The sequence below is a fragment of the Acartia tonsa genome, chromosome 9 (assembly GCF_053477335.1).
Source record: "Acartia tonsa isolate MP-2025a chromosome 9, ASM5347733v1, whole genome shotgun sequence".
Lineage (NCBI taxonomy): Eukaryota > Metazoa > Arthropoda > Copepoda > Calanoida > Acartiidae > Acartia > Acartia tonsa.
The window spans coordinates 16,342,855-16,357,478 of NC_137268.1; the positions used below are offsets into that span (position 1 = coordinate 16,342,855).

The window sequence follows — 14,624 nt, forward strand, 5'->3', positions numbered from 1 at the left end:
TATATTTAACATAAAACGAATTTTTTTCTTGTTAATAATAAACAGTTATGTCTGAAGGATGTTTTATTGTTATTGTTATCGTTGTACTTTAACGTTATTTTCATTTTCTAATTCATTAGCTGATTTCAAAGAAATTTCTTTTCCATTGAACAGAAGAGAAATGTTTCGGTTATTACAAAAGTTTCTCAATATTAGCGCCAACTAAAACAATATAATGAAAACTTTATAATTAGCAAATCTTTCAGAAAATTGTGCAAAAAATCCACCAGTCCAGCAAATCGTTTTGTCATTAGGACAAGCAGTTATTAATTGGTAGCGCAGCTACTTTATATTTTGGGTAAATCCGTTATTATGACTGTGTGTCAAACACCAATTCAACACCATTTACTGTACAGGGATTAGATACAGGTTGTGCAAAATACGTCGAAACATATTTTTTTATTCATATCGCACTACATCCTATTACGTAGTAAGGTTTTTTTGTCTGTAGCTTAAGATTCGAAAACTATTGTATCGATTTATTAGTTCTTCATTTTAGGGAAGGATTCCATATGTTCCAGGATGATTTTAGGCAACTTTTTTCAGATTTAAGTCTTGGAATGGAGGATTTAAGCTATATTTATGCCCTTCTAATCCAAATTCAGATCCCCTAGATGCTTGGGGGCAAAGCTGCTAGTAATGTTTATTGGAGCTGGTCTTATTACATTTCTACTTACATTGAGAAAAGAAATTATAAAAGCATTTTTATCCGCACAAATAAGAACTATTGGAATTAAACGGAAAAATATTAATAATATCTTTACAAAAACGTCATATACTTTTTAAAGTCGAAACCACAGCTATCCCCAAATTATAGAATCTGTAAAACAAAGTTTTAAGTCTATTTAGTAAAAAAACATCCAAAATAACAAAAAATGTATATTTTATATATCTTTTAGCCTTTTAATGTATCAGATGTTAATAAATACCTATAAGGATAAAATTGCAGAATTTAAACAATCAGAAATATATTTTGACTTTTGTATTTACTTCATTATGAAGTTTTGTCTTAAAGCGGTGTTCTTGTGATTTATGCTTGCAATATTTTTCAGAAATGATAACCTTAACAAGCACAAAACATATTCCCTTTAGTTACCTTTTGCTCTTCATCCTGACGTGTTATAGTGTGATTGACAGCAACCTCATCCGTATAAGATAATTGAAAATTAAATTTCTTTCTATTATAAAATGTGCATACTGACCTAAAAATACACTGGAAATTGCGTCATCTTTCACAGCCCACACAACTGAGATATTCTTTAGTTCATATACTAAAACACAATTTATTCAACATACAAAAATACTTTTTGCAAGGATCTTAAGGGATAAGACAATGGAGGATTAATAGATCACATCCAATTCAATCATTAACATAAACTAATGTTTCCCTTCTGTATATTTAAATTATTGTTGGAAAAGTTTGGACACTGCTGGTTGATACAAACTTACCTATCAAGATTTAATAAAAGTATCCAAAGATTTTTAGTCGACGAGTAAGAGTAATAGGGGACCAGTATAATTTACCAACCAGGTTCCCTTACTACCATGGTATCTAAGTTTGAATTTATTGTAGGTACATTATGTTGTAATCTTAATGGTTAGAATATAAATATTTTCTTCACATATTGTGACATAATAGTTATTTCTCGCATAATATTATAAACATCTTTCCGCGGATATAGAATGTACTATTATAAGATTAAAACTAGTTATTTTAGCCTCGAGATGCCGAAGGCACGGTCTAAAAAAACTGGTTTTATTCTTATAAACCTGAGCATAGAACCCCCAAAACTCTTTTTTTTTAAATTAAAATAAATGAGGGAGAAGGGATATTTCTTATGTCTTTATATTTACTTTGGGTTAGGTTATATTGGGTATAGAGGAGCCACGCAGGGTTAAGGCTTCGCAGGTAATTTAAAATAAATAAAGAATTTCATCGAGTTCGAAATGAGATACAGACAGAAACCTAGTTATAGAGATATCTACGCAACTAATAAAAAATAATTGGGTCACTCACCTAATTCTGTGGCGATTCCACCATTCCCAATAATTACAACTTTTTTGGCATCAGATAGCTTTTCCTACAAATATTTAGGTTTCAATGAAAGGGTTTAAGATTAGGAAATGAGGTGTATGAATCAGTTGCGTGCACAGGGTTTTGCCAGAGAGATTGGTAACCTTGAGGGGGTGAATAAGGAGAAGGCGGCTATTCCAATTTCAATTATTAGGGGGGTTTGGTCACCTCCCTTCTGCATGCCATTAATAAGTATTTATAGTTCATTTTATAGAAATGTTGTCCCTCATCTACTAAAAAACAGATACATATATAACAAGTTACTAATAGATGAAAATTACAAGGACAATAAGAAACAGAGCTAAATTATCAGGTTGACAAATCTGAGTTTATCCCCGACCCCTACTAAACGAATATCATTATTTTATGTTGCTTTGACTTTACCAAAGTGTTTAGTAGAAAAACATAAAAATGTTTATAAAATATACACATAGTAGTTACTTAAAGAATTGATACGTCACTAGTGAAACATTGTTGTTCTATAAAAAAGTATGTTTATCAATTTTATATTAAACATGGATGAAAACATCTTTAGTAGCGTAACTGAAGATTAGTTTAAAAAGACAAAAAGACCTACACGGCCATATTCAGAGGAAAAAAACCATATACATTTTGCCTCGACAAAACTGAATTAAATTTTGAGATTAATAGTCTTTTTCAGATACCCCCCCCCCCCCCCCCCCATCTTACCAATAAACCAAGATACATAAGATTCAAAATTGTAGCTTTGCTATTAAACAATGTATCTTATAGTATAGAAGGTCCTTATTAAAGCATTATTTTACAGGGATCTTGGGGGGGATAAGACAATGGAAAAAATCAACATCCCATACCCCAATGACGATAAAAAAAATTACCCCTTCTGATAATTTTTATTATTGGTTCAAAAGCTAGGTCATTTTCAGTCTGGAAGTTTTTAATGATCATATTTGGGGAATCGGTGTTATTTACAATCCAATTTCGCCTCTATAGACGTCCAAGGGGGGGGGGGGGTAAAGGGGTGATTACCCCCCCTCAAATTTTGGATTTTAAAATTTTACCCCTCCCAAATAAAAAAGCTTGGACGCCCCTGTTCGCCTCCCTGTCTGACTCCTTTTTGAGTATGTTGATTATCAAATATTTTGTTAGAATCATTGATTGTGCCAAGTTCTCCTCCCTCCCTCTCAAATTCTTTAATGAAGGGAAAATTAACTATTGGTCTTAGTACTTCTATGCAGCTAAAAATATAGATTCGGTATTAAAAATAGGTATCAGAAAACTTAATTGAATAAATATTTTTAGTCCATGCGAGGAGGGCTCTATTGCTATTCCACTCTCCAAAACATTACCTTCTCTACAAAAAAAAATTAGACTTTGAGGGGAGGGTGGTCTTTAGTCTTCATACGAATAGAAGATAATAAGCCAATATTTTGTATCATCTATGGAAAATAACTACCTATAATAAAAATTATCAGAAATATTTCTGTAAAATTCCTAAAATTGTATCCCCTCTCATCATACCTTCAAAACAATGTTTCATAACTTTAATATATATAAGTATATTAAATAAAAAGCGAACGGCAACCAAAAAACTTTTTTATTTATGGCTAGAGAAGGAGAATTAACTGTAAATTATACTGGTTTCCATAGATTAGGAAACATAATCTTTCATTCGTGGACAAAATTCAGAGACTATTAGTAGCAGAGATGGAAAAAAACCAGGTTTTTTTTTAAAAAAGATCAAACCAGTTTTTTTTTTTTTGGTTTAAACCAGGTTTTTTTGTTTTTTTTTTGATAAAAACCAGTTTTTTTTGTTTGTTTTTTTAATAATATCCAAATTATAGGCCTGCCCCCCTCTCTTTTTTCACCCCCTCCCCCTTTTTCTCACCCCCGAAACGGGGGATGCCCAAATCTGCCCAAAAGGACCCGAAAAATGGCAGCCCAAAACCGCCCGCCCAAAAGTGCCCGCCCGATTTGACAACCCTGACTGACAGTTATTTACTGTATTATTTACGTTATGAAAAGATATAACTGGAAAGATAGGCCTTTGCATAAATATTTTTAAAAAAAAACATTTAAACCATCCCACCTTGTTTTTTTTGTTTTTTTTAAGCTTTTTTTTTGGTTTAAACCACTTGATTAAAACCACGTGGTTTTTTTTATGCCATCTCTGATTAGTAAATCTTAATTGGTTGGTAAAATCTTTAAGTGTCCAAACTTTTTCACCAGTTTTTAAAACTACAGTAGTGTTCATTTTAGGGATCTTAAAGGATAAGATAATACACAAGCCAAATGATGGTATAAAATTACCGCATCTTTAAATTAATATCATCAGTTGAAAAGTTTAGACACATATGGGCAGGATCAAACTAATCAAGGTTCTATCTACGAACAAGAGCAAGTGATTCTAAGGCACCTTCCAGCACAGCAGTGATTCTCAATGTTTTTTTTGTGAATATACTGGGGTTAGGTATGTTTAATATCATTATATCGACTAAAAAATTAAATTTCACCATGGTTTTCTATAAACAAAACTTTGAAATGTTAAGCATATTTTGACAAAATATCATCAAATGTTTTGTTGAATTTAAAAGTTCAAATAAATAATTTGTCAAAACATAATTAAATGCTTTAAATTATGAAAGTGCACTTATTAACATTTTTTCGTCGAAAAAGTTTACTTTTGTACCATAGCAGTTTGAACTCAACAAACCATTTGATAATATTTAGTCAAAAAATGTCTAACATTTCAAAGTTTTATTCGTATAAAACCATGGTGAAACTAAACTTTTTAAATCGATATAACGATATTAAACATAACCCTAGGTAGTATATTCAATTCACCATAAAAACATTTAGAATCACTACTTAAAACGTGCTTAGAATCATATGCTCTTGTTTGTGGATAGTCTCCTTTAATACAATTTTTTTTAGCTAACGAAACAAACAAGTTTACGTGGTTATAAAACTTTGGTTCATAGACGTCCAAGGGGGAGGTGAAATGGGGCGATTACCCCCCCATTTAAAATTTACCCCTACCCTGGGGGTGCCGTAGGCACCCCCAACCATTTAGGAGGGGGTATTTACCCCCCCAAAACAATTTTGGGGGGATAAATACCCCCCCCCCAAAATAAAAAATCTCTAATAAAAAAATTTTTTGCGCGCTTCGTGCGCATTTTTAATACTATATATTTAATAAAATTTAAATTACCCCCCCCAAAAAACTTTTACCCCGGGGGTAAATTTTGGGGGGGGATAACTAAATTTACCCCTTCCAACAGATTTCAGGGGGGGTAATTACCCCCCCCCCCCCCCAAGCAAATTTTACCCCCGGGGTAAAAATTTTTTTTTTGGGGGGGGGGTAAAAAAAATTTGCGCCATTTTACCCCCCTTAAAAAATTTTTACCCCTCCCCCCCAAAAAAAGCTTGGACGCCCCTGCTTTGGTTACCAATTTAATTATTTATTGTTCATTGTCTTATCCTTTAAGATTTATTGTTATGATACAAAAAAGGCAAGCCTCGAAGTTATACCCTCCCTGACAACCAGCGAACACACACCTGCAATCTCAAAACAGAAGCAGTATCTCTAATGCCAATAACATAAGGATTGTCATCTGAGATCAATTTAGGTTGAGCGCCAGTACACAGGCAAACTTTCCCGTACTTTATTCTGGTTCCATTATCTAAAGAAAAGAAATCAAATTATAGCAATCATTAATACTTTTCTTAAACTCTTTGGCAGTTGGGCATTGGGCAACCATCATGTCCATTATCTGTTGTGGGAAGGGCAGGGGAAAAAGGGTTTACCACCCAATTAACTAAACTTCTGAGGGCTTGAAAAAGAGGGGGAGGGGGGGGGGGGGGGGTTGCGGAGGTGGCACTTTTGAAACTAATATGTCAATAATATACTGTCAAGTGAAAATATAAGGGAAATTTTTATGAAAAAAAGTTTATCTCAGATGATTGAAAATTTTCTAATTTGGCGAGAAAAGGAAAAAAAACATTTTGGCGGAAAACGGCGGTTTTCGGCGGGAGCGGCGGTTCTGCCGCCGTTTCTTCACAGTTCCATATTGTACCTGTGTAAAGCAACTGTCATGCCAATTTTTAACGCTGTAACTCTTCCTTTGACTTTTAGTTTTGGTTTCAAAAAGTGTCACTTCCCCTCCTTTTATATTTCCCCGGTTTGCTAAAGAGTTTCTGTTTTAATTCCTCAATGGAGAGTGGATGTACCCTCCCCCAAAATAGTCAAAAACATTTCCTGGACTATAAGAAGTCTCTCTGTAAAGGATAACCATTGATTTCGATCCAATAGCGAGATCCTTCGCTACAGACAAACATACACGCAGTTAGACCGACAAAATATTGTTAGAGGACTAATAAAGTTAATTTCTTAAGAGAGTTTTGATAAGTTTATTGAAGTTACATAAAAGTAGGAAATGCAGGGAGGGGACATTGGACTGTAAATCATACTGGTACATTTCCACAAATAGATTTAATTTACATGAGAGTTAATTAAAGGGAGAGGTAGGTTTCGGGTAAAAACTGTAAAGGTGTGTGTTTTAAGGCTGAAAAATAGTAGTAGAACGATAATATTCACTAAATATGTGTATTTCTTATTGAAAAGAACTATAGACAATTTTTTTTATTTAAGTTAACATAAATTTTTATCGTTCTTCTACTGTTTTTAACTTATAACACATAATCTTTGCGGATTTTACCCGAAACCTACCCCTCTCTTTATCGTGATTGGAGACGTAAATAAATTTATCATCCATTTTCTATCCCTTTAGATCCCTGATAAAATGTAACTTCAATTATATCCTCAACTTTTAAAATTTCATAACTCATCCAAATAAACTTATATCTAACTAGATCAATTTTGTTCAAAGGTTGCTATCGCCCCAGTCTCTGTCTTTAAATAAGAAAAAATATTTCTTCTCATTTTTGTGGAGGAGCGATTTCCTTTTTAAAGATAAAGACCAAATCTTTTAGAAGGTATGTCTCAACATCCTCCCCCTCACAAATAGCCTAAAATCTGCCATAGAACAATTATACACTTTAAAAAAATGGATCGCTCAAAAAAAGCCGTTTACAAGATCTTGTAGAGTGAAGTTGCTTAAAAAAATCAGATCCTAAAAGTGCACCTATATTTTATCAATATGTTCCTATTTTCAAATCAGCTAAATAAATCCTGATTTTCATCCTATTTAGATAAAAAAAAACTTAACTTACCTAAATACACAGTTTTAGTTTCAACATCTAGTCTGCTTAATTTAGCTGTTATGACTAAAACAATAAAAAATTTCTTTTAGAAAATTGAAAATAGATTTTTCCCCTAGATGATCAATCAGACATAACAGTCCTTTAAACTTAAAAAGGATTTTCTAGCAGACAGGGATTTTTGTTTATATTTGTTTCGTGTTCTACGTATTAAACTGTCAAATATGATTTGATCTCATAATAGTAGCAACGGAATTTTTGAAAATAAGAATTTCCCCATGCATAGCTTTAGGAATTCGGTAACAGACAATAAAACAAAATATCTTTTTGTTAAAAAATTATAACACCTTTCTGCACGTGAGTTAATAATGATTGTTCATCTATATTTCTAATTGAAATACATTAAAGTTTTTCTGAAAGATTCAATGAAAAGAATGCATTTAAAACTAGATTACTTTTTAAAACATATAAAAAATAGGTACCTTTTACTTTATTGTGTGTTTTATACCATTCTTCTATATTTTGTTCTTCTACCTAAATCAAATCAATATCTAGGTATAAAATTCAATATTTTTTTTAATAGAATTAGTTTTGTACCTAGCTTAGTAACAACGCTACTAATCTTAAGGCAAAGGGTATATCAATATCTCTCAAGAATATTGATAGATTACACTACAGTACGTTGATTAAGCCAAAGCATTTGATACTTTTTAAATGTACTAGCGGCTCCGCCCCTAGCCTCTAGGGGCTTTGCCCCAAGAGGTTTGATCAAACCAATTTTCGTATTTTAGATTTAAAATAAAAAAGAAAACAAATTTTTTTTGGGAGGGGTTAGTCGACCCCACTATTTTATTTTTAGTTTTAAAAAGAAATTTTTTTTTTTGGGGGTATTTTTCATTTTTGGGGGGGTTGTTATAAACCTATTTTCTTTAAATTTCTTTTTTTTTTGGGGGGGGGGTGTATTTTTTCCTAGGGGTAATTTCTCTTGGGAGGGTGGTGGTACCCTCCCCCAAAATAGTTATAAACCTTCACGAGACATATGAGAAGCTACCCTGTAAAGGAGAACCCGATCGGTTCAGCGGTTAGCGAGATCCTTCGCTACAAACAAACAGACAAACAAACACACAAACAAACAGACAGACATCGTTCTACTTTGTATTATAGATTGACATTAGTTTGAATAAAAGTTTTATCCATTTTAAACATTACCTTAAAGTGCACTTTTCATTGTTTATAAATAAAACATATTTTTGTAGTAAAACAGAGTTTTAGTCCATTTGCTTTAACGAGGCACAATGTGAAAGTATTTGTGTGTGTGTAGCCATAGTTTCTTAGTGCAGTGTTTGGACCAAAGTAGTCCTGGAGAAGGTCGAGAAACTTTTTTATGCTAGCCTCATGGGCCAGCTTAAGCACAAAGCTTACAAGTACTTGACCGGCTGTTAATAGTTACATTTGTATCTCATGCTGCTATGTCAGATGTGCAACATTGATCGTTAGAGTAGGGTGCATTCCTTGGCCCAAAACATGCGCAACTCATTACTATTGACAACTAGGACTCCAAGACAGAGGTCGTTCAATCAAAGGGTTTGTTTTCTGCATTAGTTAGAATTTAGGGACTTGGGACCTAATATAAAGGTCTGGCTCTACGTTGTTATCAAGCCTTCACAGAGTTATTAATGAGGGATGGCCTGAAGAAGGTCTATAAACTAGGTATTAAATCGGATGAGTGTAAAAGTTTAAAGTAGATGGTAAAACCACCAAAACTAAACTAACTCAAACTTAACATGGTTTAGATTTCTAACAGTATGGCAATTTAATTGAAAACACTTTCAACGATTATAAGGGAGAGAGTAGGACATTGGTCTCTAAATTACTATAATAAAGGGACCATTTTGTCATTTTTGTCAATTGTCGGTAATATCCTAGCTTAGAATTTATTTTTCAATTTTGAAAATTTGAGTACCCCCCCCCCCCCCTCCGACAACGAACAACTCTGGTCGCAGCGCTCGGCTCCCTAGCCTGCCTAGCCGCTGCGCTCGGCCCCCTTGCTTGTCTAGCCGCTGCGCTCGGCCCCCTTGCCTGCCTAGCCGCAGCGCTCGGCTCCCTAGCCTCTAACCTAACCTAAAATAGTTGTTCGTTGTCGGAGGGGGGGGGGGGGGGGGTGGGTACTCAAATTTTCAAAATTGAAAAAAAAAATTCTAAGAGGAGAATGCCCCATTGTCAAATCCCATCAGATCACTAACAAATATAGAGCATGAAATATTAAAAAGGGATTTAATAAAAAAATCCGCTAATTATAAAAGAGTAGCACTGAAAATTATTAACATAATGCTAAAGTAAAGTTTGTTTATAATCCTATTTTAATTTTTAAAACAAACTGCATTTTCATGTTTGTAAAGATAACTTTTATAACAAACTTGTATGATAATATAATTTAATGTACCTACCTATACTTATGTAATAATAAGAATAGGTATGCATTCATAGTTAACACAGCTGTAACCTCACTGTAAATATTGTTTGGCGGTTATTGTTAATAAATCATCAAATACGACATGAACTAGGTAGGTATTCCAGTTAATTCGAGCAATTAAAGTTTCAATATTCATAAAATCTTTCAAAAAAACATATTACTTGTAGTTATCAAAGTCTCTCTCACGGACATAGGTTCATATTCTAATTGTAGAGTATCTGCACTGCAATATATAATATTCAGGGGAATATTCACAAGAAATTTCAGAAGCTAATCTATAAAGCAGCTAAATTGAGCATTAGGGAAGGAAGTATGGGCAAAATGAAAAATACATTAGATAGACGGACACAAAGACGGACATTTGTAGTTACAAAGAAGCTTCACTACCTACTAAATAATAAGGATGAAGCGAAGTTATATAAAAAAAATAAAGAATGAACAAACTAATGAATTGAATAATATGGCAGCTACTCAGTGGTCATATAAAAGAAAGAAAAAGATTATTAAACAAAAGAAAGTCACGAAAACTTTCACAATGGTACCTATGTTTAATTTCTTTGTAGCATGACGATCAGACCGAAAGACCAAGTTAGTTGTAAGCTGGAAGCTCTTTAGTAAGGTGTATCTGCAAAACAAACAGCACTCTATCTTTATTAATAGCCAAAAAAAATTACGCTTCACAGATAACTTTACAACGGACAGTCAGAGTGAATTATAGAGTAGCTTTACCATTAAAAACAAATGTCAAACCTGGAATTCTGTTATCAATTTAGTGATCTGGTTGACTGAACTGACTGACTTTACAAAGGAGGTTGCTGTCACTACAAATATCATATTTTGTCATCTATTGGCCAACATGTTACAAAATATTAACAGTCAAACATGTAAAAAATTTAAAAAGAATTTATATAACTTTTCTGTTTAACTTTAATATAAGAAAAAGGCATTTGAATTTATCCCCTAAATTCTTTCATAAAAGTAAGATGTGTGTTTTTGGGTCTGAAGCTTAAGATCTTGCTAACCGCTCAACCGGCATAGTTCTCCTTATTACATTAAGGATCATATCTTAAGAGAAATCGCCCTTAGAATCAATCTTTATTCCCCCCAAAAATACCTTTTTAAAAACAAAAATGGTAAGTGGATTGTCCCCCCTTACTTCTCACAAGAGGCCTTTAGGGGGTTTCTGCTATCAAACTGTTTATAAAAAAACTAGCGGCTTCGACCCTAGCCTCTAGGGGCTTTGCCCCAAGAGGTGATAAAAAAAGTTAAGGCGAAATTCGTTAAAGGACCAAGGAAATCTTCAGCAAAAAAAAAAAATGGGGGGGGGATTTTTTTTTGTTTTTGGGGGGTTGGGGGTGTCCCACCCCCCAAGAAAATAGCTTAAAACCACCACAGGACCAATAGGTATATACCCTGAAGAGTAGAATCCGATCGGTTCAGTGGTTACCGAGATCTTAAGGGACAGACAGACAGACGGACAGACAGACATCGTTCTACTTTGTTTTATAGATAACAAAAATCAAGATAACTCTTAAACTAGGTAGAGTACTGCTAGATTAAGAAAAGTGACATACATACGGACGGACATACCATATAGTGTAGCTGCGCTACTATTTACCTAAAGTAACATCAGCTTCATTGTCTAATGTGTATAACATTTCTGCACAAGATACACCAGCTATTCCACCTCCAATTACTAAAAAAATTATATTTTATAATCTGGACAAAAACCAGTCTTTTGTACCTACATATCATTTAAGTCAGATTTAGTTCAATTTATGTACTTTAGACCTTATCATTGCGTTTGATAATGGTTTGGATTTTATGCGATTCTGAAAGGGTTCGTAAACAATGTATGATAAATTAATTCACTTCCCCAATGATGAAAAGCAAATTTACCCTTCTTAAGATAAAAATTATTGGTAGAAAATTTAGCACTCTGTCAATTTGTACCAACCAAATAATAATTAAAGTCCCTAAAGTTTTAAAGTCAACAAATGAGAAAACGTTTTAATAAACCTTTGAGACCTCCAAAATCTACAGCCTATTCCCTAATTTTATGGATTCTTTCGTATCAACGCCCCCCCCCCCCCGCTATGTATTGTAACTTAATGAAATCGTTAAAATATTTGTTTTCAATCATAAAATATTTTATGTACCTAAACAATAAAGCTATTTTAAACTCCTTAATTATTAAGTTATATAAATATCTGAACTAATAAGAATCATTAAAACAATATTTAGATTGTTAACAAATTTAATTAGATAGCCTTAAACAATACCCTAGAAAAATCTCTTTTGTTGCGCGCAAATGTGCTTCATATAATACAAAGAGCGGGGAACAAGGACATCCAAGTTTTATTTAAGTGGGATAAAAAACAGGTGTCTCAAACGTTTGAGAGGGTAAAATTAAGAGTGTCAAAGGTTTGAGATTGTTTAACAAACACCCCTCCCCCCTGGACGTATATTACGGGGTCGGGGGATTAATGAAGATATCCCGTAATCTAAAAATAGGGCCAACAGGATTTGTGCCAAAAAAAGCATGATTTTCGTCTAAGTGATTTTTATGAAAATAATTTTTGTTCTATATTCTAGACTCCATATTTCCTATGGGTAAAAATCAGGGTTCTAAAGAGATAAGACAATGGCCGATAAATTCATGTACATCCCCAATGATAATAAAAAAATCCCCTCTTGTGTAGATTACAATTGGTTGAAACGTTTGGAAACTCAACTTTATGAATTAGCCAATAAAAATTCAATGAAAAAACGTCCCCAAAGTTGTTAAGCCAACTAATAAGAAAACGTTATTCAAAACTTTGGGGACTAGTGTAATAAACAGCCGATTGACCCCTTCCTTTCTGGTAGAAATATAATTATACACAGCACATTCATAATTATAGATAGTTCTTATATTAGACTAATATATTGTTTAATTAAATGTTATTGGCACATACTAATAATATATTTTCTAGTTTGGTGTAAGATAATGTGAGCTTTATCGTATACCAAATATGCAATAATGTATATATTATTGCTTGGATTTTGCACCTGATCTTTATGTACTCTAATAAAGTGATACTCGCGGCTGGCTAAAATAACGATACCCCTCCCCCAAACACCCCTTCCCAATCCCCTCCCCTCCTGTTGGATAAACAAACTGACCAATAATTAAGGTCGATATTAACAAGCTTAATTGAAAACAAATTTTCCCATTTCAACATATCCATGTATTTTATATCCATTTATGTAATATCCTTTTCATTCCTCTTTTTAATTTAGACAATGTCTTATCTAGACATAGAATTTCTACGTAAACACGAATGTGTTCAATAAAAGGGATTAAAAAATATTAAAAGCAAAGTGTTTAGGTATACATCCTATAAGGTAAAAAATCAAAAATAGCTTGCATCTGGTAAATAATTTTTTTTCCCTTTTTCAAGCATGAGGTGTTAATAAATCTATAAAAATGAAATAAATAGTAATAAATTGCTGCAATTTAACAGTCAAACAATCGAACATACAATAAATATATGATATGATATGAATCTAAATTATGCTTATTTTCAAGAAAACAGTTATGTAAGAATACATAACATAATAACATAAAGAAAGTGTGTTTACAAGGAAATGTAAGATTTAACACAAAACCTACTATTTTTTAAAACCTTTCAAAGCATTTTTATAGAAATCCAAAAGTTATTTAATGTTTATGACACTGAAATTATTTTCTTTGTATGTCACTGAGTCAAAAATAAGATTTGAATATTTCTTTCAAATAAAATACCTATTTCCTATCAATACAAGTTTTTTTTCTCGGGGTGATTAAGAGGGTGGTTGTACCCTTCATTAAAATATTTATTAACCTTCCTTGGACCCATCAGAAGCTTCATTGTAAAGGAGAACCATATCAGTTCAGCGGTTAAGGTTTCGGTAGAGACAGATAGCCATCTAGTTACTTAATTTTTAAATTCTAAATATCCTATTCCTAGGTATATTACTTAAAACATTATTCGTTTTCCAACTTTTCATAGTTGAAAATATTACACTTGTTAACAAGTTTAAAGATTATAAATTATCATTACTGTATAACAGTTAACTGTTTTTTGTTGCTGCTCTAGTTTCAAAAACTATAGCTTGTATATTGTATAATGTATGTCCGTCCATTAATGCAAATAATACACATACATAATTTATTGAATGTTTAAAAATCCAATAAATATATGATAGGGGATATCATTTCAAAATATAGGAATAACAAGGATGACAACATCCATAAAAGCGAAGCTCTGAAACGGTAGGACAAACGGACATTAACACTTGTGTAATGTCAGAACTGAATAATCAGAATGCGAATGTATAAGAGTCAAAGCAAAATTGTAAGTAAATTTGTTGAAAAACTGCTTGATACAGGATAATGATTATGGACATACTTACATTTTTAGGACTTGATTATAGAGTTGCTTCGCTTATAATATTGTACTTTGTTGTCCCAGGAATCAGTATACCAAAAATAAGACCAATCAAATAATTAGGTCACATACAAATTTGTTGTTAAAAATGTAAAAAAATCAACATGTTTAAAATGGACGTACGGACATTCTGGTAATGATTATAGAGTTGCTACGCTTTCTAACTCGTACCTAACTGTTACAGGAATCACCATGCAAAATTTGAAATCGATAGGACAATTCTAACATGCCTAAATTAACGAAAAAAACTATTTAAAAAAGTAAAAAAAATCAACATGTTTAAAATGGACGTACGGACATTTTGGTAATGTTTATAGAGTTGCTTCGCTTTCTAAATCGTACCTAACTACTAAAGGAATCACCATGC

General features: G+C 32.7%; 1 protein-coding gene across 2 annotated transcripts in view; it reads right to left on the minus strand.

Moving 5' to 3' along the window:
• Pyroxd1 (pyridine nucleotide-disulfide oxidoreductase domain 1) overlaps positions 1 to 14,624 on the minus strand; it is a 418,591-nt gene that overhangs the window by 39,231 nt on the left and 364,736 nt on the right. For both annotated transcript variants that reach the window (XM_080171154.1, XM_080171153.1), the window contains exons 3-9: positions 11,404 to 11,481; positions 10,536 to 10,606; positions 7,795 to 7,846; positions 7,325 to 7,378; positions 5,651 to 5,775; positions 2,057 to 2,120; positions 1,242 to 1,310 (exon numbers count right to left, since the gene is read on the minus strand). In XM_080171154.1, the coding sequence (XP_080027280.1) occupies positions 1,242 to 1,310; positions 2,057 to 2,120; positions 5,651 to 5,775; positions 7,325 to 7,378; positions 7,795 to 7,846; positions 10,536 to 10,606; positions 11,404 to 11,481 (513 nt within the window). The remainder of the gene's footprint in view (positions 1 to 1,241; positions 1,311 to 2,056; positions 2,121 to 5,650; positions 5,776 to 7,324; positions 7,379 to 7,794; positions 7,847 to 10,535; positions 10,607 to 11,403; positions 11,482 to 14,624) is intronic.